Source organism: Zonotrichia leucophrys, chromosome 5 (genome assembly GCF_028769735.1).
Source record: "Zonotrichia leucophrys gambelii isolate GWCS_2022_RI chromosome 5, RI_Zleu_2.0, whole genome shotgun sequence".
In the NCBI taxonomy this organism is placed as follows: Eukaryota; Metazoa; Chordata; class Aves; order Passeriformes; family Passerellidae; genus Zonotrichia; species Zonotrichia leucophrys.
The window spans coordinates 45,433,465-45,458,692 of NC_088175.1; the positions used below are offsets into that span (position 1 = coordinate 45,433,465).

The 25,228-nt window shown below is 41.5% G+C and overlaps 1 protein-coding gene across 1 annotated transcript in view; it reads left to right on the forward strand.

Moving 5' to 3' along the window:
- RRAS2 (RAS related 2) overlaps positions 1–24,936 on the forward strand; it is a 41,895-nt gene extending 16,959 nt beyond the window's left edge. Inside the window, exons 2-6 of the mRNA XM_064715013.1 lie at positions 13,665–13,752; positions 14,226–14,328; positions 15,695–15,803; positions 22,878–22,996; positions 23,470–24,936. Of these exons, the coding sequence (XP_064571083.1) occupies positions 13,665–13,752; positions 14,226–14,328; positions 15,695–15,803; positions 22,878–22,996; positions 23,470–23,557 (507 nt within the window). The 3' untranslated portion in view covers positions 23,558–24,936. The remainder of the gene's footprint in view (positions 1–13,664; positions 13,753–14,225; positions 14,329–15,694; positions 15,804–22,877; positions 22,997–23,469) is intronic.
- Positions 24,937–25,228: the final 292 nt, after the last annotated feature.

A 25,228-nucleotide genomic window follows, 5' to 3' on the forward strand; every position in this document is an offset into this window, starting at 1 on the left:
CTGACTAAGAGTGGTACTACACCCGCAGGTGCACAGGCGAAGGGGAAGAAACACTGGTTGGTTTTAGTACAACCACATGTTTTGCTGGTAAATAAGGGTTTTTTTTAGATGGAAATCGTTGCTTGCTGAAATTTGTAGACTGACTACTAAGGGCAAAAGCATTTTTAATAAAATTTAAGGACATAAATGTGTATGCATTTGACAGTTCTTTGACACCTGAAGTTGCTGAGGCTGAGAATTCTGGCGCTGCTTAAGAGCATTTTCATTGTGCTTACTGAGGCTTTAGGATCTCTTCCTTTTCCCTGTAGATCCACTAACAAGCTTATTTAGCAAGACAGTGCTTAAAACCAGTTCTGTGCTATGAAATTGTACTCAGGATCAGCAATGGTAAAACCACTCTGTAGTTTCTGGTTAGGGGAATTTGAGTGTGCGCACATTTCCCTGTATGTGAGTTGGGACAATATTGCTCACATTGTGCTTTTAAAGTTTTGACTGATTGGGAGGACAATGCTACTCAAGCACTTCCCTCTGTCGAGCTCCCCAGTGAATATTCCAGTTGTGAGTGATTTGGCTTTGTGTCTGCTGTGCTGCTGGGGTGGGCCTGTGTGTGCAGCTTGCTTGGTGGAACAGAAGGGTGGCCATCCATGCATCTTCTGCCTGGAAAGCGTCCTCTGCCCAGACAGCATCTCTCCCTTGCTTTTCTATGGTTCTGATGTTGATGGGACTTCATGCACACTGCAAAATAATAACTCAGGAAAAACAGGTGCTGCCCTGTTTGATACTCTTCAGCTGAGTATAAGCGAGTGTGGATCTGAAGGAGGGGCACAGACAATGTTAGGGCTGCACACAGGCTTCATGTGTCACTGTGCAAATGTGCTAATTTAAAAGTGATCTCACTGAGTAACCTTGTGCCACCGAGGTGCAGGGTCTGGAGATGCTGCAGGACAGCATGTTTGGGCTGACTTGTGGGATGCTGATGCAAAACATGGAGTGGAGCCATCAATTCTGTCTTCCCAAACATGAGTCTGCTGGTTTGGGTTTCCTTGTTGGTTTTATTTATATTTAGGATAAAACTCTCTCTTTTACCTCTTGTGTTTCTTCTAAGAATTTCAGCTGTCTGCCTGTAATGTAGCAGTTCCAGTAGACATGGCTTTGCTTCTGAAGAGTCAGAAATGAAGTGCTACACAGCCTGTTGTAAACAGTGCTCATGTGCTGTACTGTGCCCCAGCCACTTGATGAGAAAACCAGGCTGAATTACGCTGTTGTCAGATGGGAAGGAGTATAACCTTTGATCTTGAAATCTGCTGCTGCTGGTGCTGAGAGAGACTTATGAAGACATTCTTCAAGGACATTAAGATTAAACTGCTCTGTGAGCACTGATTAGGCTGGAAAGGAAAGCATTGTACTCCCCTGGTATCTGTGATGGAAAATACTCTGCATTGCTGTTTTCCAAAGTGGTTTGTGCAGCTGAAACTTTGTTTCAGTTACACCAGTCTGCACTGCTGGCTCTTGCCCACCCTGTATTTGATTTCTAAGCTTTTCTTCTTCCAGAAACCTGGAATTTTGAGGATAGTGATATTAATTTGAACTATTATTTCTGAAGCAGTAGTGCCCACATCTGTGAGACCAGCCTCTGTTTAACACACTTGTGCTTTCTGCCAGGCATCACACCTCATTCTGATCTCAGGTCAGCCTTTGTCACCGAAATATCTGTGCTGGGATCTCCCTGCTCTCATGGGGTAGGATTTCTGCATCGTGCTCCAAAGGTGGAGTGGCTTACCACATTGCTTTGCTGAGTTCAGTTTACAATGGCTAAATCTGGGTTCTTTTCCTTCCCATCAGTCAGAATGAGACCTGTTGAACACCGTGCCCAAGCAGTGGGACAAAACAAAGGCTTTAGTGCCAGGAAGGTCTGAACACTCTGTCCCTAGTGAGAAAAGGCTTACGCAGCCTGCCCCACCTTGGAAGAGATCCCCTTCCTTCCTTTCCACTCTCACAATCAGGTGCACTAACCTGACACCTTAGGTTTGAGCCACAATAAAAATACCCTTAAGATTTTTGTTGTTTGGCTCTAAATCGCAAACTGAGGTTGTAAGCGCTTCTCCTTGATGTGTCTGGGTTAAAAATCAGACGGTGAAATTTGAATCTCTTGAAAAACTTCACTTGGCAGAGGGAGCATGAAGGTTGTGGAGCTTTTTGCTGGTTTGGGAGTGAGTGGTGTGAAGTGCTTTGTTCTGCCTCCTGGTCCCCGTGGGAGCCCGTGTGCTGGCCTGGCTCAGAGCAGCCAAATCTGCAAGCACAGATCACATGGAAACAAACACCTATTGACCAGTGCAAGTTCTCCTTCTTTCTGAGGTTTTGCTGCTTAGTCACAAACTTCTGAGAAATGCTTTCAGGTGGGCGAAAGCACGTTTTCATCTTAAAATACAGTGTGATTGACTGATATGGATGTGCAAAAAACCCCTGGCTACTGAGCTGCTGGGCCTGCAGCATGGGACCACTGGGCCTTGGGTTAATCAGCCTGACTTTCATGCCCTGCCACTGTGGTGTGTGGAAAACTTTAGAAATTGATGTGTTAAAAGTGTATGGTTTTTCTGTTGGAGTTTTTAGCATTAATTTCTTGTCAATGGCTTGCCACCTGCACACTGTTCAGGCACCCTTTTCTAAAGGAAAGTTACCCAGTGTGTTTTTGTTTTAATTAATTTTGCAGCACATCTTACTATTATAATATATGCACCATGCAGCCTCTGATGCTTGCACTCCTGAATGAGTAACACACTTTGAAGGAGTCCATTATTTCATGGGTAGGCAACCAATTATTTAATTATCATTTTAAATTGTCATACTCCAGGATAACTGCTATGTGTTCTACTGAGCTGGGTGAGAATCTGGGGGGAAGGTTAGCAATTATTAGCCTTGCTAATGAAAATAGATGGCTAAATAACACACACAGCTGTAATTTCAGCATTCCTGACATTTCTGGTTATGACACTTTGCAAACTTAAAGATAATAGTAATTGTCTGTAGTCTGCAAAATTAGTCTAGACAGTCTAATCTAAGGCCAAAAGGTTGGAGTTGAATAAATATGTAATTTGGGCAAATAAGCTGTTAGAGCTGTGCTTATCTTGAAGCAATAGTTCTTATTAGATAGAAGTGCTATTTTATAGCTTTTCCCTAAATAATTAGCTTTTAATGATCAGTCAACAAATCTTTGAAAAATAAAGCACTCCAGACTTTGCTAATGAATCTGAGTGTTAATGTGTTGGATATTGTCCAAGCTGGTGTTCAAAAATTCCATGGAATTTACTGGTAATAGAGAAAGCCCTACAGGACAGGAACTAGTGCATTGCTATCAATGTCTACAATGATCTGGCAGTGTAAATAAAATGTGTTACTGGGTCTGAAAGAGTCATTTCAAGGTTTTTGTTTCCCAGCAGAACAAGTGGTATGATCAGAACTTCTGGAAGCTTTCATTCTTTGGGTTCAGTCCCTGTTTGGCCTTTACATATTTGAGCAAATTGTGTATTAATAAAGTAATTGAATATATTGAAGTTGGGTCAAAAGGTGTCTCTTGGGTATATTATGTGAACTTTATTGAGGTACCTTTATTGTGGTTTACATGGCTAGTATTTATTTGGATGAGGGATTTTTATAATTTTTATGTTGCAATTTGAACTTTCTGATCTGTGGATCATCCTGAAGGCAGCAGGGAATTACAGTGGAATGTCAGGACTGGGGATGATAAAACCTCCCTCCTTCACTAGGATGTTGCTGTAGTTTAATTGTAGAATGAAATTCTATCTTATAAATATTTAATCCTAGCTTGACTCATTCTAGAAAACTGTGGGCTCTGGGATTAGTGGGTTAGTCAACCTGATTGTATCTCCATGTTAAACAAATGCTTTAAGAGGAAGAATGTGGAGAATTTACCTTCCTCATGCTTTCTACCTGACTCTTTCTGATGAATGGACTCAGAATAAAAAAGGTGTTCACTTCAGAAAATTCTGATTTTAGCTTGCTGTGGAGTCCCAGGGATCAAACATTTTCAGGTACTTAAAATGTGAAATAGGGATTAGAGTTGCTCGAGTGCAGCTTTGTTTCACTGGCCTGTTGGGCAAGAAAAACTTCTTACTTTAATTAATTTAATTAATGTAATTGTCTGGCTCCAAATGTCCATAACCTAAGCTAGACAATCTGAAAAGTCCAAGTTGATGAGAGTTATGAAGTGGGTTCTTTGTGAATAGACTGGAAATGCCCTAAACATGGGTCTCCTTGGAGCCACTAGGCTGAAGTCTGTTGCTCACTGTGGTACAGTTACATCTAAATTACAGAAGTGAAGAGAGATTTTAATTGACTAAGTCTTCTCCAGTTACTTAGTTTATAAACCAAAATCTCTTAATTACACTGTCTATCTTGAGGTTGATTTGATAATGATTTCTTGTGTATAGGGAAAAAGTAATCTATGACTTGCCTCACCCGGGGATTTTTGAAGCAGCCTTACTTTTTCTCTTACAGCTGTAGGCTGTCCTAAAATCAGATATGTACTTTAAAAAAAAACACTGCTTTCTTGAGAAAAAACCTTGAGTTCATAGTGAAGAGCTTGTGTGAGCTGCTAGTTTGAAAGCTATCTAAACATGATAAAACTTTCTAGATGAAAAGATGGTGTGTTGTGAATGTTTTTAACATTCTTTGAATTGCAAGTGGTTAAGATGAGGAAGATGAAGTACCTGGTGTGTTCATAGTTCCTGCACATATTTACTGAAAAACAAAAATGAAATGAAATTAAATCAAGACTCAACTAAGCTTGCAGTATAGAATATAGTCAGACGTGTTTCAACTTGAGGAATTGCAGAGCTGCCTTCAAAGAACTCTGGAGGTGGTTACTGGCATTAAAGGGCATTAACTGAAGGCATTACAAAGAAGTCTGCTCAGACAGTGAAAGTGCATCTCCTCTGATCTTGAGCAATGAAAACTGCACCACTGGGAAGTACCAGAGAGGCCAAAGTTTAGTGCACATATTGCCTAAACTGGGTGTCTGAGTGAGTGTGCTTGGTGTGGTTTGGTTTTTGAGAATTATAAATTGGAGGGAAATGCTCTTAGGGTGGTGAGCTGTTCATACCAAGTTGTGTCCCATGGGGAGAGCTGCAAGCTGGGAACTGAAAGGAGACCTAAGCACAGTGCAGATTCAGTTTGAGTTTAAAAGGTGGAAGCTGTCTTTAAAAAGTATCAATTTGCTGTTTTTTGAGGAAGTTCATATTTTAAAAGATGTTCACGTGCACTGCAAAACATATATGAAAAGAAAAACCACTCTCATCAGTATTCACATGATGTTCATGTGGCCAGCACCCATAATTTGAATCATATAATCCTTTTAGATTGGAAAAGGCATTTAAGGCCCTCAAGTTGAGACTGTCCTGGCATCTGATGGTGTGTTTAAGCTTGGCAGTGTGTTAGTAAACGGGCACCTAACTTTTCAGAAAAATAGTTTTAATGGTTATTCTTGAATTATTCATTCAAGAATGAATATTCTGGAATATTATTAATTTTCAAGAAATTTTCTTGCAATTGAAATAATTCAGTTCTATGATTTGAACATGCCCTGAAAGGCTGTCTTAGTCAAAGTGGCAAAGACACTTTCTTTTCCTCAAGCAAATCTACTATAGCTGGGTTTATTTTTTTTTTCCACTGGATCTTGTAATTATCTCTTTAGCAGTTACACTCTCCAGATTTCTACCTGTAAATCCAAGCTGTTTTGCCAGCCATGCCTTAGGTGCCAGGGAGAAAAGAAGGGTGGGGTTGGAGAAAGTAAAGCTACTTTATTTTAAGTAGCAGTTAGGGGAAGGGCAAAAATTAGCAGACAGTTTTTTAGGCATGTTGAAATGTGTAAGAGCTGATGGATTGTTCCCTTTCAGTGCAGAAAATTCAGTTTGATTTCAGTCTTTCATATCCCTGAGTGTTCAGTCGTTCATATCCCTGAGTACTTGACTGCAGAATAAGTTGATGCTCCAGAACCAATCTGGTTTTTAAATCTGTCACACAAGCCAGTCCTGCTTAACTGGGGATGAAATCTGAAATTTCCTAGCATGCAGCTATCTGGAGAAATATCATTGGAGATGAGTGTGCTAATGGATACAAAATCCAAGTGTTCATTTAGGAAATGCAAAAATTAAAGGTGCACAGACAGATTTATGTGTTCACATTCAAACTGAAGATACTTTACCTTCCATACCCCTTCCCCCTTGCCCCCCATCCCAGCTCAGCTTTCCCCACACCTGTGAGGGATGCAAAACCAGTTTTGTTATTAGGTATTCTGGGTAGTGAGCAGAACAAAGCCCATACAGAAGAGAGCCATGTTATATTTAGCTACGTGGCTAAAATATGCCCATGCACTGAACAGAGTTTTCTTAGCAGTTTTCTTTTTCTGGTGTGTTCACTCAGTGTCCATGGAGGGAGAGGGACAGAAGAGTCTGTGGTGTGTAATAGGACTCACACTTTTAGTGTTTCCAGGCTAAGCACAGCTTTTGAGAATCCTTGCATTGCACAAAAAAATTTAAGGAGAAGATTTACCTCTACTTAACCAAGTCAGGTGTTTATTTCTGTATCCTACTCTCCTCTGTCTTCCAGTTGTATGTTGGCAGGGGAGTAATCTAATGGATGTACTCTGAGGCTGCCATGGCTGGTACAACAACTTTTCATTTTCCATTATTATTGTCTTCTTTAGTAGATCTGTTAATGTTTGATTAAGCATCATGTGTTGTTTAGTATTTTATATATGTGTGTTGTTATTTTTTCAAGAACAAATAAAAATTTTCAGTTAGTGTATGAATTTCCAAAGCGCTTAGCTTGTACATGTCTCCTGTCATCTTTCTTTCACTATAACTTCCTTCAGCTTAATCCTCTTCTGTCTTTGTGACTTCATGAAATGTTTCACATCACTGGGTAATGGCAGTAATTGAAGTTACAAATGACATCTGTTTCCCTGGACAGCCATAACAATGCTGACAGTACACATTAGGGCACTGGGAAGTAGTGCAAATTGAGGGAAGCATCACTGATTACTTGCAAGCACTGACTATCTTTTAATTTATATTTCTTGAAAGAAAGGAATGGGTGCTCTTACTGTTTGTATAATTAAAAGAAAGAACCTCTTAAAGATTTGTAGGAATATGGGATGATTGGATGATGACATACTTAGCCTTCTGTAGCATGAGGCAGTTTTCTAATCATTGTTTCTTTAGTCTGGCCTTTATCAGGATAAGGCTAGACCTTTGGTCTCCTATTCTCCCAACATTCAACACCAAAATATTTGCCCTCATTCTGTAAATTATGCCAGCAAAGCCTGCTGAGTGCAGTTTGTGTTTGAAGTGCTGCTGGGTTGCTGTGGGTACCTCCTGCAGTCCTTTTCTGGCACTGGTTTGGGCACTGCACAAAACCTTTGCAGAGGTGGCAAAGCTGTCATCAACCCCAACAGCATCCTCCTCCTGCTTTTCCAGCACCAACCAATTCACCCTGTCTGGAAATAGTGGGTCCTAGTGAAGCACCTGCTCTTGGGGAGGTGTGTGTTTGCTATCGGAACAAGCTTGTCAGACACTCTCTGATTAGTGGTGTGCTTTTAGTTTGTTTGGGTTTTTCTGTGACCCAAGTGCTTGGGGCTCTGTGAAATGCTAAATTCGTGTGTTTTGCTCTGTCTGTTCCTTTATTCTGGAACGCAGTCTGGGTTTATGTTTGCTTCTAGATGTCAGGGTTTTTTTACTGCATGTTTTCCTTGTTTTCTAGCCAGCCAACTCACATAGTCTAAAGGAGTGACTTCTCCTTTGTGCTGTGAAAGGAGGTTCTTTAAATCCCTTGAGGTGCTGGGGCCCTGGGCTGCTGCTTTGCCTGATTGCCCCTTCAGCTGGGCAGGTTAGCCCTGGACCAGGGCAGCACAGTGCTTGGGCAAGGTGACAGGTTACTCCAGCAACTTGCCTGTGGTGACATAGAACCTGTCTGCTTCCTCCTCCAGAGACAGGAACATAGATCAGAACTCCTAGAAATGGTCTCTCACTTCCTTTGCCAGGTGGAGGAGGGCACAGTGTGTCGCTGGGGTCACTTTAGTACAGACTTGGCTTCTCTGCCACTCTTAGGTAGAAGAGTTGATGGCAGAGGCTATAAGATGTCATGGGTGGAAGGACAATGGAAGTTGCAAACTGAGCTATGCAATCAGTCATTTAGATCTTAATTCATGGTCTGGGAAGACTTTTATGGTGTAGCCAAGTACCTCAAAGAGAAAGGTGTCCACTTTTGGCCCTACTAATTGGCCATGGCAGTGGAGCTCTGGTCCTAACCTGTGGCACTGGCTTTGTCTATGGCTTGGAATGAATGCTGGAAATAGTCATTTAAATGAAGAGAGCTTAGGTGTCTGTCTTTCTGGTTTGAATATTTCTGATGTGATCAGTGTGGTGTGTGATGGGGCTGTAGCTGGTGCTGCTACATACAACTGTGTGTTATATGCCCATGGTGAAGACCTGGCAGTGCAGGGAGTGAACTGGGCTTCACAATGGTTGAGTGGCTCAAGAGCAGGCATATTCTTGGTGAAATGCAGGGGAAATGAAGTAAAACCTAGAGAAGAGATTATAGTGTAAAAGGCAGGCAAAGGAGAGACTGCCAGAAGAAATACTGTCACAGAGCATAGCACAGGAATGTCTTGGGATCTTGCATTTCAGGTATTTGGTAATTTATTCAAGTCTAAAGTAAAAACTTTGGTGTTGGTGGATGCTACACATGTTTGTTTTAAGTCCTAGCATAAAAATTATAGCTAGGGAGGATTTTTGGGCTGTTTGCAATGCTCAAATTGCAGATGCTTATTTAAATCCAGAGCTGGTCTGTAACTGTAGCTGGAGGGTGGAAACCCTTCTATTTCCTTGCCTTTGCTGGGTTTGAACCAAAAACTTAAAACATGTGGAAAAAATTTAAATAAGCAACCAGTGGCTCTTTGAAACATTATGTGTATGTTTAGTAAATACAGATGGAGATTATAGAGACAGCAAGGATGAATATATATTTTGGCATGTAGCTCTCCTTTAACTCACTCACAGTGGTGGTGTGCTCTCACTGTGCTGGGCTGCCTTTCATTGCATGCCCTTCCAGCCTGGTGTAAAGAGAAAGGGAGGAATGTTCTGCAGCTTAGGGAGGCAGCATCCTACTTCTCTCCCACCCTAAAAGTGCAAAAGTTATCTCCTGACTTTTCATTTTGTGCACTCTTTATTGCTTATGAAAAGTGGCATAAGAGCCATGCATTGGCACTGAGGTTTTCCATCAAAGGTGTCTTTACTTAGCCATTTTTATTAATTTATGGAGTGGGACTCCAAGCTTGTCAGCTAATGGAGGAATTTCTCTATGTGTATTAAAGTCAACAAATAAATGGAGGAAGAGGATAAACTTGAGCAGGTTTTCATACCTTACCAAAAGTCTTGAATGATTGAAACACTGATTTAGGGATTGCTATTGCCTTAAACAAAGACTGCTGGAGCAGTATTCTGTATAGTGTCATTGTTTCCATGCACTGTGAGTAGAAATTCCTGTGAAGGTCAGGAGGTCGTTTGAAATGCATTTTAAGATGACAAATGTGTATGTAAGAAGGGATTTTAGTGGTGGGTTCCCCAGCTCTAACTGATGTAGGTAGTGTGGGATTTGGGATTTTTATGCTCTTTTGGTTTTCCCCCTTTTACAAAAGCCCTTGGCAGCAGGCTTTCCCAGCTTTCCCAGCTTTCCCATCTCTGGAATTGATTGCCTCAGCAGTCATAGAAAGAGAAAACCTAGAAAACCTGTTGCATAATATTCTGGGTGAATAGAATGGTTGATGAGAGTACTGGGCTCAGCTTCTTGCTTTCCTGCTAGGAGATGGGTGGAAGGAGCTTTGATTTTGCCGGTGATTAAGGGAGTGGTGTAACAGGAGAGCATGTTCGAGTTACTATCTCCTTAGAAGAAATTTAACTGCTTCTAATTATTTCCTGCAGGCAGTGGCCAGCTGCAGTGGAGCCAGCTGAGTGAGTTGTGGCTCCTTGGATTTGTCAGAGGAGCTCAGTGAGTCCTAGAGGAGTGGATCTGACACCCCGGGCTGCGTGGGGCCACCCTAGAGAGCCATGCCCCGTGTTCCATGCCAGCTGCCATCCCAGCTCCTGCTCTGCTTCTGGGGCTGCTGTGGCCTGGCAGGGTGGCTGCCCTGAGGTGTCAGGGCTTGCACTGACAGCTCTCATAAACACCCAGCACAAGGCAGGCCTGGCTATTCCAGCACTCTGCGTGTGCTGGCTCCTCTGATTTCTCTACTTGGCATCACTTTGAAGCCAGTAGGCTGTCAGTGGTTTGTGTCTGCTGTGATTGGGCTCCTGTTGGGCTTTTAGGCAGTTCTGCCACAAACTCCTTGACCTCTGCAAAGTTATTTGTGCTGGTGTAGGGTCTTGGGCTTGCTGGGTGAGCAGGCACCTTGCCCTGGCAGCATTCAGGAGTGAAGGGATGGCCTCGTGGAATGTTTCAGCATATCTGCCATCCCTTAGTTCTTTAAACACTGCCTGAACAGCAGCAGGAAGGTCAATTTCTGCTCAAATTGATAAATACCGTGTCTGCTACATCTATTTTTTGTAAATCAACCAAAGCTGGATAAAGCTGCGAGCTGTGGTTGTTGTGTGTCCTGCAGCACATAGTCCCAGTGCAATTTGGGAAGGAAGGCTCCCTCAAAACCAGCAGCTCTTTGGAGCACATAAGCCTTGCCCAGTGCCTGGAGCTAAACCACAGCACTAATTGCTTTGCAAAGCTCTCCCACAGTGGCTGTGACAGCAGATTTGGCTGTGCCAGCTCCATGGGAGGGAAGAAAATACTTGTAAGAGCAATTGTTACATGGAGGAGCTGTGGCATCTGCTCGTTCTGAATTTGACATGTGGCTGATGCTGGATCAGGATGACTTAATCTTGTTTCCCTTTTTGAGGGAGGAACCGTGTTCCATGTCTCTGTACCTAATCTTGCACTCTTGCTTTGTGTATAGTTGGGTTTTTTTAATTAAATAAAAAACAACCAAACTAAAAAGGGTGGAGGGGGAATCACAGAAATGCCCTGCAGATTACAGAACATGCTGTAATGTTGTTGGCCCTTGGACAGATAATGAGGAAAATAAGAAGAATCCATCTGAGATCATTATGGCTTTCTTTTTCTGAACTCTCTTGGTGAAAAATACTGCACCTGTTGGATAGAAACTTGCTGCTTCAGGTGTTCTACTAACACTGATTCATTACAGCAAAATAAATTGATTCCAAAATCTCCCTTTTAAATAAAAGCTGCTATCCTTTACCATTTTGTAGATGTAAAGGTTCAAACAGTAACTTGGAATTCTGCAGGATGGAGGAATAAAAGCTGAAGCTGGAGTAATTTCAGAGTGCTTTATTTTCCATGGTTTAGTCACCTAATGCTTTTTATAAATATCACATTGTTTCCTTAGTGAAACAGAGGACTTAAATTCCCTTCCTTGTGATCATCCCTTTAAAGTCAGATTCTGTAAAGGATTTTATTTATATATTTGTATGTTCACCTAAGTTTCTCATCCATCCTTTAAGGTTTGTTAAAGGCCACAGAAGAATTGAGTTTGTGTAAATTCATTCCTCAAAATCTCTTCCTAAGCTCCTGGATAGCAGGTTTTGAGTCATGGATACAGGCAAAAGGAATGATAGAGTACACTTTTGAAGGCTGAATTTTCTCCTCTGTAAATCTTAAAGGGAAGCAAGGTAAAGGGATGAGTTGAGCTTCTTGTTCTGAGGTGAGTGTTCTGCTGCCTGTAGATGGGCACTTTGGCTGTGTATTGCATTTAGGATCGCATGCCTGTTGGTTTACTGGAATTTTTTAGTGGTAGAGGGTTTGTTAGGGTTTTTTTGTTGTTTTGCTTGGTGTGGGTGGGGTTGCAGCAGGGTGACTGTTTAGCCTGGGTGCATCAGTGCAGAGCAGCTGTGGCTGCTGTGTAGGTGTATCCTGGGAGGACACTGCTGTCTGCCTGAAATGCAAAGGAGCTGCTCAGGGTCTCTGCTCTGGGGGCAGCAGATTTTTAGTGTGCTGCCAGCTCTAAATGAACAGATCAACAGCAACCTTTACAAGCTCCTCCTGCAGCCAGCTGCATCATGGCTGTGGTGTATGAGCACAGGTTATACACAGCACCCACAGCTGGGGATGTGCTTCTCCCAGCAAGGGAGCTGCAGCTCAGCCCATGAACCCCTGTCCTGAATGCTGCTGAACCAGGGGCCTGGCCATGTCCCAGAGCTGGGCTCAGCTGGGTGCAGCCAGGACAGTGTCCTGCAGGCTGTCCTCGTGAGCAACTCCTCACTTGGACTGGACAAGGGCAAATACAGCCATGTAAATGATCTGCAAGGAACAGAGCTAACTGTGTTCTGCACTGACAGTGGTGTGTCTGGAGAAGGTTAGTGGGCTAGTGCTGTGATTTCAGTTCTTTTTTTTTCCCCTCTTTTTTTTTTTTCTTTTCCCAACTGTGACATCTGTTAACTTGATTTCGGTAAGTTGAGAGAAGCAGAGTCTTTTAAGTTTGTGTGGTTGGAAAGGTGCTTCAGCAAAGTCCCCTTCTTTTTTTTTTTTTTTTTTCTTCCTAGGAGTCAATATGTAGTTTCAAAATGTTCCTAATTCCTTACTGGTTTACAGAACTGAATAATGTACACATGGTACACCTGCAGTTCTGCACAAATTGTGCACTGAGTGCCTGCTGGGAACATAGATGGGAAGGAATTTGATCAGGGTTTAGATTTGTCATGCTAATGTGATTCCTTCAGTTTTAGGTGAAGTTAACTTTACTATGACTGCATACAAGCTAAAACTTCATCCTTTGAATTCTAAGCTTGCTTAGAATTCTGATGGTGTTGTTAACCCAGCATTCAGTACCAGATCACCCAGCCTCTAGAGAAATGTACCAGAATGTGCTTTGCTGTACAGTGTGGGTGATGAGCAACAGCCTGGCAGTGTCTGGTGGAGCCTTGTCCTTAGACCATGGGTGGCACAGGCATTTCATGGCTAATTCTGCTTTCAGGGGTTGTCTGTCTGGGGGCTGTGAGTGCTTAAAGTCATTAAAACCAGGAGAGAAATCCTGGGAACCCAGGATGTTCCACCAAACTTCTTTCAGCTAACAAACTAAGTGCTACTTGTGCTGAGTGGAGCTGTTGCTAGACATTGTTCTAGAACTGCTGGGGAATTGTAGGAACAGCTGAGAAAGTCCTGGCACTTCGTAGAAGTCTCTGGTTCTGGGGTGGGGAGAGGAAGTCCTGTAAACTTGAGAATGTCAAAGAACTTCTAAACCCTACCAGAAGTTCAGAGAAATTACAAGAGACCTTAAAAGTCCATAGAAACTGAAAATTTCTAAGGATTTCTGAGAAATCGTAGGAGTTACCAGTAATGTCTAGAAAATGTTGGAAAGGCTGTAGGAATCCAGTTAACTCAGTGACCCTGCTAGTAATCCCTACAATTTATGAGCATTTACTAGGAATAGGAAAACCATTCCTGGATATCTTTGGATGAAGAACCAAATGGTTGTACATGGATAAACACACACACTTTCCTCATGCTGCCAAGTGACCACTTTTAGCATCTCCCTCAGTGAGTGTCCTGTGCTTGTCTAAGACACAAACCTGTTTTTTTCTCTGCAGTCCTACTTTGTTACGGATTATGACCCAACCATTGAGGACTCCTACACCAAGCAATGCGTGATCGACGACAGGGCCGCGCGCTTGGACAGTAAGTATCCCGCCCACAGTGCCCACAAAACTAGCGTTGGGAATTGGTTCTATTCCCACGAGTTACCTGGGTGACATGGAAAACACACCTCTGTGCTGCCTCTCCCAAGTGCAATAGAAATGCTTTGCTTTAAAAATTTCAGTTCTTGCATGTTAGTGATTTCTTTATTAATAAACCAACAACCCTCATCTTCACGTATCTCTGAGCATTTTCCATCTGTTTCAGATGGTCAGGAATTAGCAGAAGTCCTCAGGTGTTTTGTTGTTCAGTTTGTTTGGTAGGTCTTGAATTGTTCAGTCAGTGCATAAACTTGTTGGGAATACTGGAAAAATATTCAGTAGTATCTGCCAAAATTGGTTTCTGCTTGGCTATGATGCACAGGACAGACTCTCACAATATCTTAGCAGGAATAATTTTTTTTTCAGTCTGTCAGAACATGAAATGTAATAATCCATATTTTTGCTTGTGTTCAGTTCTGGATACAGCAGGACAAGAAGAATTCGGAGCCATGCGTGAGCAGTACATGAGGACAGGGGAAGGTTTTCTGCTTGTTTTCTCAGTCACAGATAGAGGAAGGTAAGCCTGAGGTCAAGTAATTAAAACAAACAAGTTTTAATTATTCTTAAGTTGCACGTGATCCTTAACTGAAATTATCTCAAACAAAACATTAAGTATGTGTTCATTCTTAGGTGCAAGGTGTGATGTTCTTTCAGCACTGAAGAACAATTTTGAATCAATCATTTTGTGAAAGTGTCCTATTTGTTTCAATAGATGACTTGAAAGCATACAAAAAGAAAAAAAAAGACAGTTCTATTCAAGAACTTTATTACAGTCCAGAATACCATATTCCTGGAAGTGTCTGGTATTCAGTCAATTCTTAGGAATATCCCTTTGCCATATGCAGCATCAAGTAGCTGGCTCTGGGTTTCTGAGTGGGTTTAGGGTATGTGCCTGCACTCTTGCAGGCAGAGGTCCCTCTGCTTTCCCCATGCATTGACTGAATGGCTGCAGAATGCAGATACATCTTCTTAGAAGCTGATGAAGAGCTGTGCTTGGTGACATACATCCCTTCTGGCACCTAGTTCTTTTCAATGTGACTTTTTTACCAATGATCTTGCTTTTAAACTGTAGCTGGCAAATTAGTTGTAAATGCCTTCAGGCTATATGTCTGGAAGGCTACAAAGAGTATGTGATTATCTGCCAATGTCTGTGCTGAAGGTCCTTATGTAGTGATGTGGCTTTAACTGTGTTTACTCCAAAGCAGTGATTTATTTATTCATTCTCTAAAAGTCCTTGCTTAGGCCAGAATTAGCTTGTTTAGCATACCAATCTGGAAGAAGTTTTCTGCTCTTCTCCCTTTCCTTAAACACTGCTGGAATATTCCTTATTCTTGAAAAGCATCAGTACCTGGTTTAACTTAGTTGGTAACTGGAAAGCTTTCTGCTCATTTAGCCCTGCCATTTTTCTGTCCTTGACAAAACAAGGCTTTCCAGCTTTGATATAGCTTCCCCAAAATTCTTATAAGAAGCTCAGGAGGTTGCCAGCTGAAGTATTGATTGCCAGGGTCTCTATGCTGTGGTTTGAATATTCTAGATGGAGCAGAACTCCAGGGTCAGTATTTGTAGAATGGACTGTGGTTGGCTGACTCTGCAGCACGCTGGCCCTGGGTCCCTATGGATTGAGACACGGTCAGTGTTTTGCTCACCCTGCAGCCCCACCTCAGCCCAGTGCAGAGGACACTGCTCACTTGGGGATTTTTTTGGTTTGAGTGTTGGATGGTTCTCTAACAGGTCATGCTGTGACTCTGGAGTGCTTGCAGCTGTCTGTGCTTGTGTGTCATGGCAGGGCAAGTCCCAGTATGTGACTCATAATTTCTGAATTTTTTCAGAACCTGAGAATCTGTGAATTAGTGCACTGATGCTCTGCTTGTGTTCTTTCACAGCTTTGAAGAAATCTATAAGTTTCAGCGACAGATTCTTAGAGTGAAAGATCGCGATGAGTTTCCAATGATTCTCGTTGGTAATAAAGCAGATCTGGACCACCAAAGACAGGTAATTCATTTGCTCTTAGTTACTGCTCACTTTCTTCCAGAAAATTCAGTTTTCCCCCAAAATTAAACTTCCTTCCAGAATGGGAACAAACAAATCAAGAGAGTCCTGTCATGCAAACTAATTCCAATGCAAGAAACTCCACTCAGTTTCTGTACTTGAAGAACCTTAGGAGCATGATGGCATTCCATACCCAGCACATCTTCTGTCTGACTCAGTGGGGTTATGTGGAGACCAAGTCTATGCACAGAGCTGAGAGCTTTCTGTCATGACTTGATTACTCAGGCATGAACGTGTCTAATTCCTCAGTTCTGTTACTCACACTGCACTGTGCCAGCAGAGTGCATTCCAGCACTAACTCCAGCCATCCTTAGCCTTCAGTGCTCTTGCTTTTACCTTTCACTGCTGTTATGTATAAATTAGTGGTTAGTCACTGTTTTCTCTTTGTCCACTCATCTTCTGCATAACTGACTTGAAGTCCTTCCAACTTTTAAAGCTTTAACACAATTTCTGTTATATTTATGTACTTTAAAGTTTTGAAACCAATAGTTTTCAACCTCACCTCTAGTCACAAGACTACTTAAAATATTTAATTTAGAATTATTTAAAGGACTTTCAAATATATTTTTCTTAGTTGCTGTTGATTTTTAATGAATCAACCTGATTTGGGCTGAAATGAAAATAACCTTACTATAGCAGCAGGAGAGGAGCAGATGTCAAACTTGTATTTTCTTCAGCAACTAATTTGAGAAGCTTAATATTTTCTTTTGAGACAGTAAGAGGACATTGAAAGCTTGGTGGCAACACATGATTTTCTGAGAATAAAGTAATAATTGCTGTAATTGTTCTAAGAGTTTCACAAGGAGAAAAACCCCATGGCTTAAAGAGCCCACTGAGTTCGTTTGTGCAATGTTGAATTACAATTACGGTACAAAAAAAAGTTTCTGTTGAATATGGTCCCTTGGCTGTCACAGCCTCTTCATCCCAGAAGCTGTGTAGAAAGATCATGACTAAATTAAAAGCTATGCTGAAAGATGCTGCATTGAAAGATGTTTTCACAGAAGTAGCTCACAAATTCCTCTGAAATAACTTTGAGTACTCACACATTCAGAGAACAGTCTGTCCCTAAGACAGGGACATTTCATTCCCTGTCATTCTTCACTAACCATCATGCCCCCATCAAAATCCCTAGATTTAACCTTGCAGGTCCTGGAACATCTGTACTTCATCTCCTGCACAAATGTTGGCATTGAAATTATGGAGGTGAAACTCAACTATTCTGCTAATTGTAATTGCTGAAGGACAAACCCCTAGATGCTTTGGGAGGGAAATAACATCATGGCTCTCAGCCCCAGCTTTGAGGATCCCTGCAATTGTAGTTGGTAACCCTGGATATACATTTCTAGCAACAGCTGTGAACTTTGCTCTCTCCTCCACCCTCCTCATGTAATTACACTGCCTCTGTTTCTCCCTTAAAGGCAGAGAGGTGCCTGTCTCCTGTTCTGCTGCTCCCTCTGCCCTGTTCCAAGCTGCTTTTTCAGGTGGAGATGGGCTGGAACACATTCAAGCTCAAAGCAGCTTTTTCTAAATTGCCTAACTTTGCAATTTTGCTGCTTATATCAATATATGGCTCCAAAATCTCCTTTTGCTTTTTATGGCTATATTAATTACCTTAATTGATTAGATGCTGATGGGCATTATTTTTTGTTGCTCTCACTCACCATTTATATACCAATTGGTGGACTTGTCACTGCCATCACAAGCTGGGGCTTAGGCAGATATAGCTGACAAAACTTTTCTGGGTTTGCTTAAACAGCTACTACATGTTCTTAACTCTTCCCTGCCCCTTCCCCATCACATGGTGTGTTTCACTTGGCCTTCAGTCAGTGTGAAGGAATGATTGTGGGATGCTGAGCTGACATAATTGGACCCCACAAGGGAGAGGCTCCCCTCCCTCTTGACTTCACATTCCCATTCTTTCCCAGATCTCACTTGAAGCACTTTTAGAGTTGAATCATCTCTCTGGATGGGGAGGAGCAGGAATGGCTTCCTGGGACCTGTGTGAGCTAAATGAGCTTGCAGCAAGATTTGAGTGCCAGTGCTGGTAGCATGGGAAGGGGTGGGACTGTGGCTTGGGGCAGAGCAGGGAGGAGTTGGGCTGGGGGAGCAGTGAGACCTCGCCCTTTGCAGCAGCCAGCAGGGAGATGTTATCAGCTGGGTGTTGCACTCTGAGGGGCACCAGCTTGTTCATCTGCCTGAAAACTTGTCAACCAGTCCTGCCACCAGCTAAACCAACCAGTCCAAAAGTGAGGAAAACTTGAGCCTGAGAAGCAAGGTCACCCTGCTGTGGCTGCAGGTTTCCTGGCAGGGAGCTGTGCTGGGAGCAGTGGGGTCAAAGGAGAGAGTGCTCCCTCCCCCTGGCTGGGAGTGCTGCTCAGTGGGGAGTGTGGGGCAGCCCCAGGCTGTAAGTTGTGGGCAGAAGTGTGATAAGGGCAAGTCCTCTGCATTTTTACACTTTGCCTGCTGATGTGTCAGGCCCCATTGAGCACCACCAAAAAGCTGCTAGGCCACACTTATCTTTTACTTATCTGGTTCTTTCTCTCTTGCTTAATCTCAACTGTACACTTTTCATTAAGGTAACATTTCTAGAAAGTCAGGAAGCTGGGTATCAGTTTTTAGAGCAAAATTGCTTGTACTGGGCATCTGCCTGCTTTTTCCTTAAGGCAGGAGGCAGACCAGTATAGCACATGCAATCTCTGAAAGACTTAAACTCAGTTAAAGTAATTTAGTATGTGTTTGGATCAGCAGATAATACTCAACAACAAATCTTCCCAGAACCCAAAGGAGTTAAACATGTGGAAGAGTTCTGGCTGTCTCAAGGGTCTGGCCACACCTTTATCCAAGTAAATATGTGTTGAGGTTGAGCAGAGTACAGAGTACTGTCGTTGTGACACCATAAATCTGGAGGCTAATGATGCATAGCTAATCATGCTCGTGTGGTGGCAACTGTTTCTCAGGAAATACATGAACTGGGTTGTACAGCAGAAGTGCACAAACAATGGTATGATCCTGATGAATTGTTGGGGCTCACCAAAGGTGCGGTGTAAATTAGTGGGGCTTTATATACCAGAGACCAACTCACAAGTGGTTTTGGGAGGGACGTGAAAGAGCAAGTTTGAAATAGCAATTTGTCATGGTAATAATTGTATAGATAAATAGAGTTAAGCAGCTTTCTTGTGATTTTCATCTCTCAATCTCCATGGGTTACATTGACAAAGAAAAGTGAGTCTTTAGAGGACAAGGAAGCATTAATCTTTAGAATGTATGATAAGCAGTGAGGCTGCCAGTATTTCCAAATTCCCCTGTCACAAATTGCTGACTCTGAAACCAGAATTGAAGCACCATCTCTTCACTGCTCTTTCCTAAAGTAAATGCCGTGTAGCAGTCTTTCTCTTAAATGGGTTAATTCCTTAGAACTCAACACTGGATGTTTCTACTGTAAGATAATTCAGTAGAGCACCAGATGTTTTAATAATAACCACTAGTGGTGGAGGAGTAGACTTGTCAGTGCAGGATATGTCTGACTTTCTGTAGATCACTGCTAGCTTAAACTGGGTCAAGTCTGATCATTCCCCAGATGGCAGGATTTCAAGGAAAATCCAAGTTGCAACAGGAAAGTGCTTGGGTTTCATTAAATGCCAGTTCTTGCTTTTGCATCGTGACTGAACTAACACAACAACCTAGAGCTGAGATCACCTCTGTTACCTTTTAAGCAAGAAGAGAAAGAGAGATCCATCTGCCTTAACTCTTAACCATCTCTTTCTTGTATGAAAGTGTGACAATAACTTCTTGCAGTGGTAGAAGTTGGGACTATGTCCAGGGACAGCTCTGTGCCCACAGATAGATTGTAGCTTTGACAGGAGAGTGTGGACAAACTGGATTTAGGGGACAGTGAATTATCCCTGTAGAAAAATTGGGATGACAGATGGCACTCCTCAGGAGTGATGGAACTCCTGGCAGAAATGGGTAGTGTTTTTGTGCTGGGAGCTCTGTAGGGTGACCATAGAATGGTAGAAATGGATTCCTCTCAAACTTGAGGAAACATTTAATTGTTTACCTGTGTGATGTGTCCCTTAGTCTTGTGTAAGTGTCCAGGCAAAATACAGGTGCAGTGTTAGGTTAGGCAGCCTTTTGGAGTTGCTTTAGGTGGAGGAAAGCATGGAAACTTCAGAAATTAATGTATTTCTGACAGATACCAGACAGAATAGTGAAGAGAGGAGGACCTATGTTCACAGGATTATTGTGCAGATACTCAAATGGAAACTGTTTCAGAAGAAGAATGTTAGCTTAGGGAGGTGGGAAATAAACTTTTCCATGTTTGACTGGCTCACATCTTCTGTAATGAGTTTTCATTTGAGAAACTTTTACTAACTGTCAGAACAGGGAGAATGAGTGATATCCAGAAACAAACAGTGAAATATCCTATAGCAAAAGGGTGAGCATTATGGGTGGTTCTCATTTGCATTCAGCCTTAAGCTCAGTAAAACTGCAGAACCAACACACACAGATGTACACACAATCACTGCCATCAAATCTGTGGTTCTTTTTAGTTCTGTCAAAATAACATCCAGTCTTCTTTGAAGAAAAAGGATTTAGTTTTTATTTTGGTGGTGATGTTAAATAAGCTGTCCCATCACACTTCCTGGAAAACTTGTTGTGTTACAGGGTTGTCGTACTCAAGAAGGGACAACAAAAATATAAAAAATCATGTTTTTCTTTACAAGTATTTCTGTGTTTGTACTTACATTTCCCTCAGCTTTGAAGATGGAACTGGTATGTTCTGGTCTCTAATTAACATCTTGGGCACTGCACATGTTTCCATAGTGTTTCCAAACTAAATATTGTTTTAAACTGACTTTTGAGGTCACCAAAATTTACCACAAGTAACTTGACAATATATTTGTAAGTCTGGAAAAAATTATTTTGGAATTTAACAGTTACAGATATTCTAGTAATTACAACAAGAACTTCAGTGTATTTATAGTGTTTTAGATGCAGGATATTGTGGAAGTGTAGCTTAACTTCATTACAGTGTTAGTTTGACTTGAACCTGTAAAGTTCTTTAGGTACAATACTGAAGAAATTCTTTAAACATCTGTTTAAAGATTGAGTTCAGCTTCTCCTCAGTATTAAACATTCCTTGACAATTATTTATTTTTGTTGAACTTCAGCCTCTCACTTTCTGGGGATGCAGTAAACTATGCAGGGATGAAGAAAAGTAAAAAGAATTAGTTTTGCTAGAACTGTTATAGGTATAACTTATTAGTCTGAGGTAGAGATGTGCAGAAGGCTCTGGAAGCACTGGTGCAAACTTCAGGAGATTCCACAGTCATTGAAGTGCCAAATATTTGTCCAAGTGCAGCCTTCATAAGCTTTGCAATTGGAATATTTCAACATCAGAGGTCAGAGTGGAGAGCTGAAGTGGAATTCTAGCTTCCCCAGTTCTAGCTGGGGGAGCAGGAGTTCTCATTATTTTTCAGTTTTCAAACAGCAGTAGAGGACTGCAGTTCCAGTTCTTCCAGTTCTCCTTGAGTGCCCTGCAGTTAAAAAAGCAGCTCCAGTGGTTGATTTGGGGCTGAGTTGGTCCTGAGGGTTTCTTTTTTGGCTTCAGCTGGTGGTGATAACACTGAAATGAGTGTAGAGTTGCTGTGAGTGTTTGAGATCAGCAGATGCATCCTGAATTGCTCCAGCTAATGGCACAGGGTGCTGGGAGCATTTTGTAGAGCTTCACAAGGGTTTAGTGGGAGCAGCCCTGATTTCAGCAGGAGGTGTGTGGATATAGTGCCAGTGGGATGCTAAGGACAGAGAAATCAAACATGTGGAGATACCATGCATGGAGGCTCTTAAACCACTGTGAAGCTGTTAAGAAACTATTTTGCAAGCTGAAAAGTACTTCTAGACCATGCACTGTGGTCGTGCTGCCACCACTTTTCTATTCCCATCTATTTCCATTTCTGTGCAGCTGCTTAATCTAATGAATACTCTGAGTTCCTTTTCAGAACTAATTTTAAAATAAACCCTCCTTTTTTTGTTCTTTTATCAGTCCTCTACGTGCTGGTTTAATGTTTTTCTGTGACAGCAGTGTAATCTTTGACATTTCTTCATGAGGCATTGTCTTGGCAAGATCTGTTGTACTTCCTTTTGTCGCTGAGAGCTGCCCTTTCCTCCCTGGCCCTGGGGGTGACCTTCCCTTTGGAGCCTTGCGCCACTCAGGGTGGCCTCTGTTCTCTGACCTCACTGCTTTCCACCTCATCCAAAAATACACTGTGGTCTCCTTTGGTTTTGCCTTGTGCCTGACTTACTCCTCCTTCCTAGAATGGTCCCCTGCCTTCCTGCCTTCTGCCTCATCACTTTAAATTTGTACCAACTTTTCATGATGCTCATTGTTTCCTGTTCATCTCCTTTTCCACTGTTGTCTCAAGGAGTCATTATGTAACCAGGGTTTCTTTAGTATTTCTGAATTGCCTGAAGACCTCATGGATTTTTATAACTCTGATAATCTAAGCTGTGTTTAAAATTGGCTGTGTTTTGCTGTGTCATTAACATATCTTTTTTTAATGACTTTAAAAAAAAAGACTTAAGTTAAAACAGTTGTTTTAAGAGTAGTCTGATTTTTGTTTGTTTGTTTCTCTGGATTTAGCTGGGACAATGAAAGGTGAATTTAGTAATAATAATCAGAATTCTGTTAGTAATCCAGCAGATGCTGACTGAAGCACTTGCTTTGAGGAGGAGCAAGGGACTAATGTCTGCCTGGGGAGGAAAACTTGGTCTTATGCAGAACTGGAGGCACCCGGAGTGAGGGGAATTTCTTGGAAAGTCAGTCTTTGTCTATTGCAGAAACTTCCTTTAAAAATAGCCTATTTCCCAGCTGTGTGACGTGGGCAAGGTGAAAACTGTGCTGTGCCCAAATAACCATTATTTTTTGAGGGAGCTGGATCCTTAGCATGCAGATGCAGAGTGTGCTGGCACAGAGCTGTTTGCGGAACCCTTGAGCTCAATGACTGCTGTCTGTTGCAGGTGACACACGAGGAAGGCGCGCAGCTGGCACGGCAACTTAAAGTAATGTACATGGAAGCTTCAGCAAAAATCAGAATGAATGTAGACCAAGCTTTTCATGAACTTGTCAGAGTTATAAGGTATGGTAATTGATGCCTGATAATTCATGTCCATGTATTAATGGATAGCTGCAGCAAAGGTGTTGAAATGCAGTGGGAAATTGCTGGGAGAATTCTGCCTGCTGTTACCTTTAAGCTTTAGCCAATAATCTCCATTATAAAACTCTTAGGTGCATTAGAAAAAATTCTTACATTAATTTAATACATATTTGAATGATAATTTTGTTGTCTTAATCTTTGGGTTTTATTGGCCACTCAGTCAGTAAATATGATAAACTGCATCCGAGACTGGCCTTCTGTAAAAAAATTTAGTTTCTTAAAAAAACAACCCCAGAAGGTGAACTCAAAAACTGTCACTTACTTTAGCAGTAATTTGAATGTAAAAAGGAAGTGCATTCCCTATGAAAGTATAAAAAGAAAGTGTGGAATACAGTAGTTGTGTTTATTTACCTGAAAATTATTCTATGAATTTAATTTGAAATACCTGTTTCCAGGAAATTTCAGGAACAAGAGTGCCCTCCTTCACCAGAGCCAACACGGAAAGAAAAAGACAAGAAAGGCTGCCATTGTGTTATTTTCTGAGAATGCCAAGAACCAAGCTATCAACTGCCAGATCATATTTTTTCTTTCCATCATTTTACATCACTTCTGGTATTGGTCTAGCCTTATATGTGCATGTCCTAAAAGTGGTCACCAGAATAGCCTTAGTCCAAGAAGCTGGCAGAATAGTTCTTGAAGAAGACTCGGTCATCCTGGGGCAGACTTCAAACCAAAACACTAAGGCTGCTTCTCTAATACCACAGTTCCTTCCTTCTGTCCCTTCTGAGCTTGCACCTTGTGGAGTTTTATTCGCAAAGGAGATGAAACAAAACCGTGTAGGACGAGGTGTTGAAGTCATGCATAAGTTGTCTCTTGTGAATTAATTTATTTTTACTTCTGACATTTCATTAGCTATTACAGAGACCTATATTGGGGTATAGAGAATACTTTTTAAAAAAGGGGTGGATTGGCTTTTTTTTGTTTGTTTGTTTCTGCCCTCAGTTAAATTAGACTTGAGTATTCAGCTAGCCTTAAGAAACCTACACTGAATTTCATTGTCAGCAAAAATTTTCATCTCTCATTTATGCTGCAGTTTTATTTCGGTGGCCAAAACATTCTACTGTATTTATTTTTTGAATCCAGAACAGCTACAGGATGATTACTACTACTATTAGGATATGGCCAAATACCTGAGCTTATTCTGGATTGAGGCATTTCAGCTTATTAAGAAATTTCACATTATGTTTGAAAACAAATTGTGTCTTCCTTTGTATTTCTGGGTAAGGGATTAAGGAAAACTAAAATTGTAGCTGTTTTTGTTTCATGTGATATGAAAATGAATTTGATCTTTCCATTGTCAGAGATGATTAAATGTTTTTGCTATATACTTTTATACATTATTTTCTTATCAAACTAGTTAACAAGTATTTTTATATGTTTGTAAGCAAATATGCTTTCACAGCATAACTTGTGTATATGTAAAGATGAGTATTTAATTCTCACAGTTCACTTTTAACTGACAAAATGTGGGATTTGCCAAACTGTGGTAAATTTCTCCTTACTCTCCCGGTTATACCCAAGAATGGCCAATTACGTGCCTGCCCAGCACACCTATAGAGTAAAATCGAGTGTTGTGTTTTAATGAATTTCAGTATCCCTTACTAAAGACTGACCATTATGTGAATTATTAAACTGTAAGACTTTTAACTGATTGTTTAGTTAAACTGTGGATGGTTGTTTAATTTTGAGTTCTGTGGATTGTGTTTAAACAATTCAAGAGTATGGTCCCTGATATTGAAATACTGAGTGGTATTGCACAGTTGTCACCTTAACTGAATGTGTCCAACAGTTCTTTGAAACTTGATTATTAAGCAAACCCTTGTATAACTTCAGGTGCTAGAATTAAAGATGATCTAACCATTTTCGGGGGGTAAACACACTGCCTCTTTCTGAATCTCTTCCAAAAGCTGCATTTTTTTGGGGGATAGGGGGAAAAGGGAGTGATGGAAGCTGGCTGGGGAAGAGCAACACATATCTGCAACAGCATTTTCCTCAAGCTTGGAAGGAAAGAAACTTTACTTTCAAGAAACATTTCAGCTTAAGCCATGACAGATGACAAAAGCTGATGTTTGCTTTGGCTTGAAATGTGTAGTCAGTGGTCCAGTAAACAATCCTTGTGTTTTCAGGCTGTGCTCACTGTCAGGTGCTCTGCCA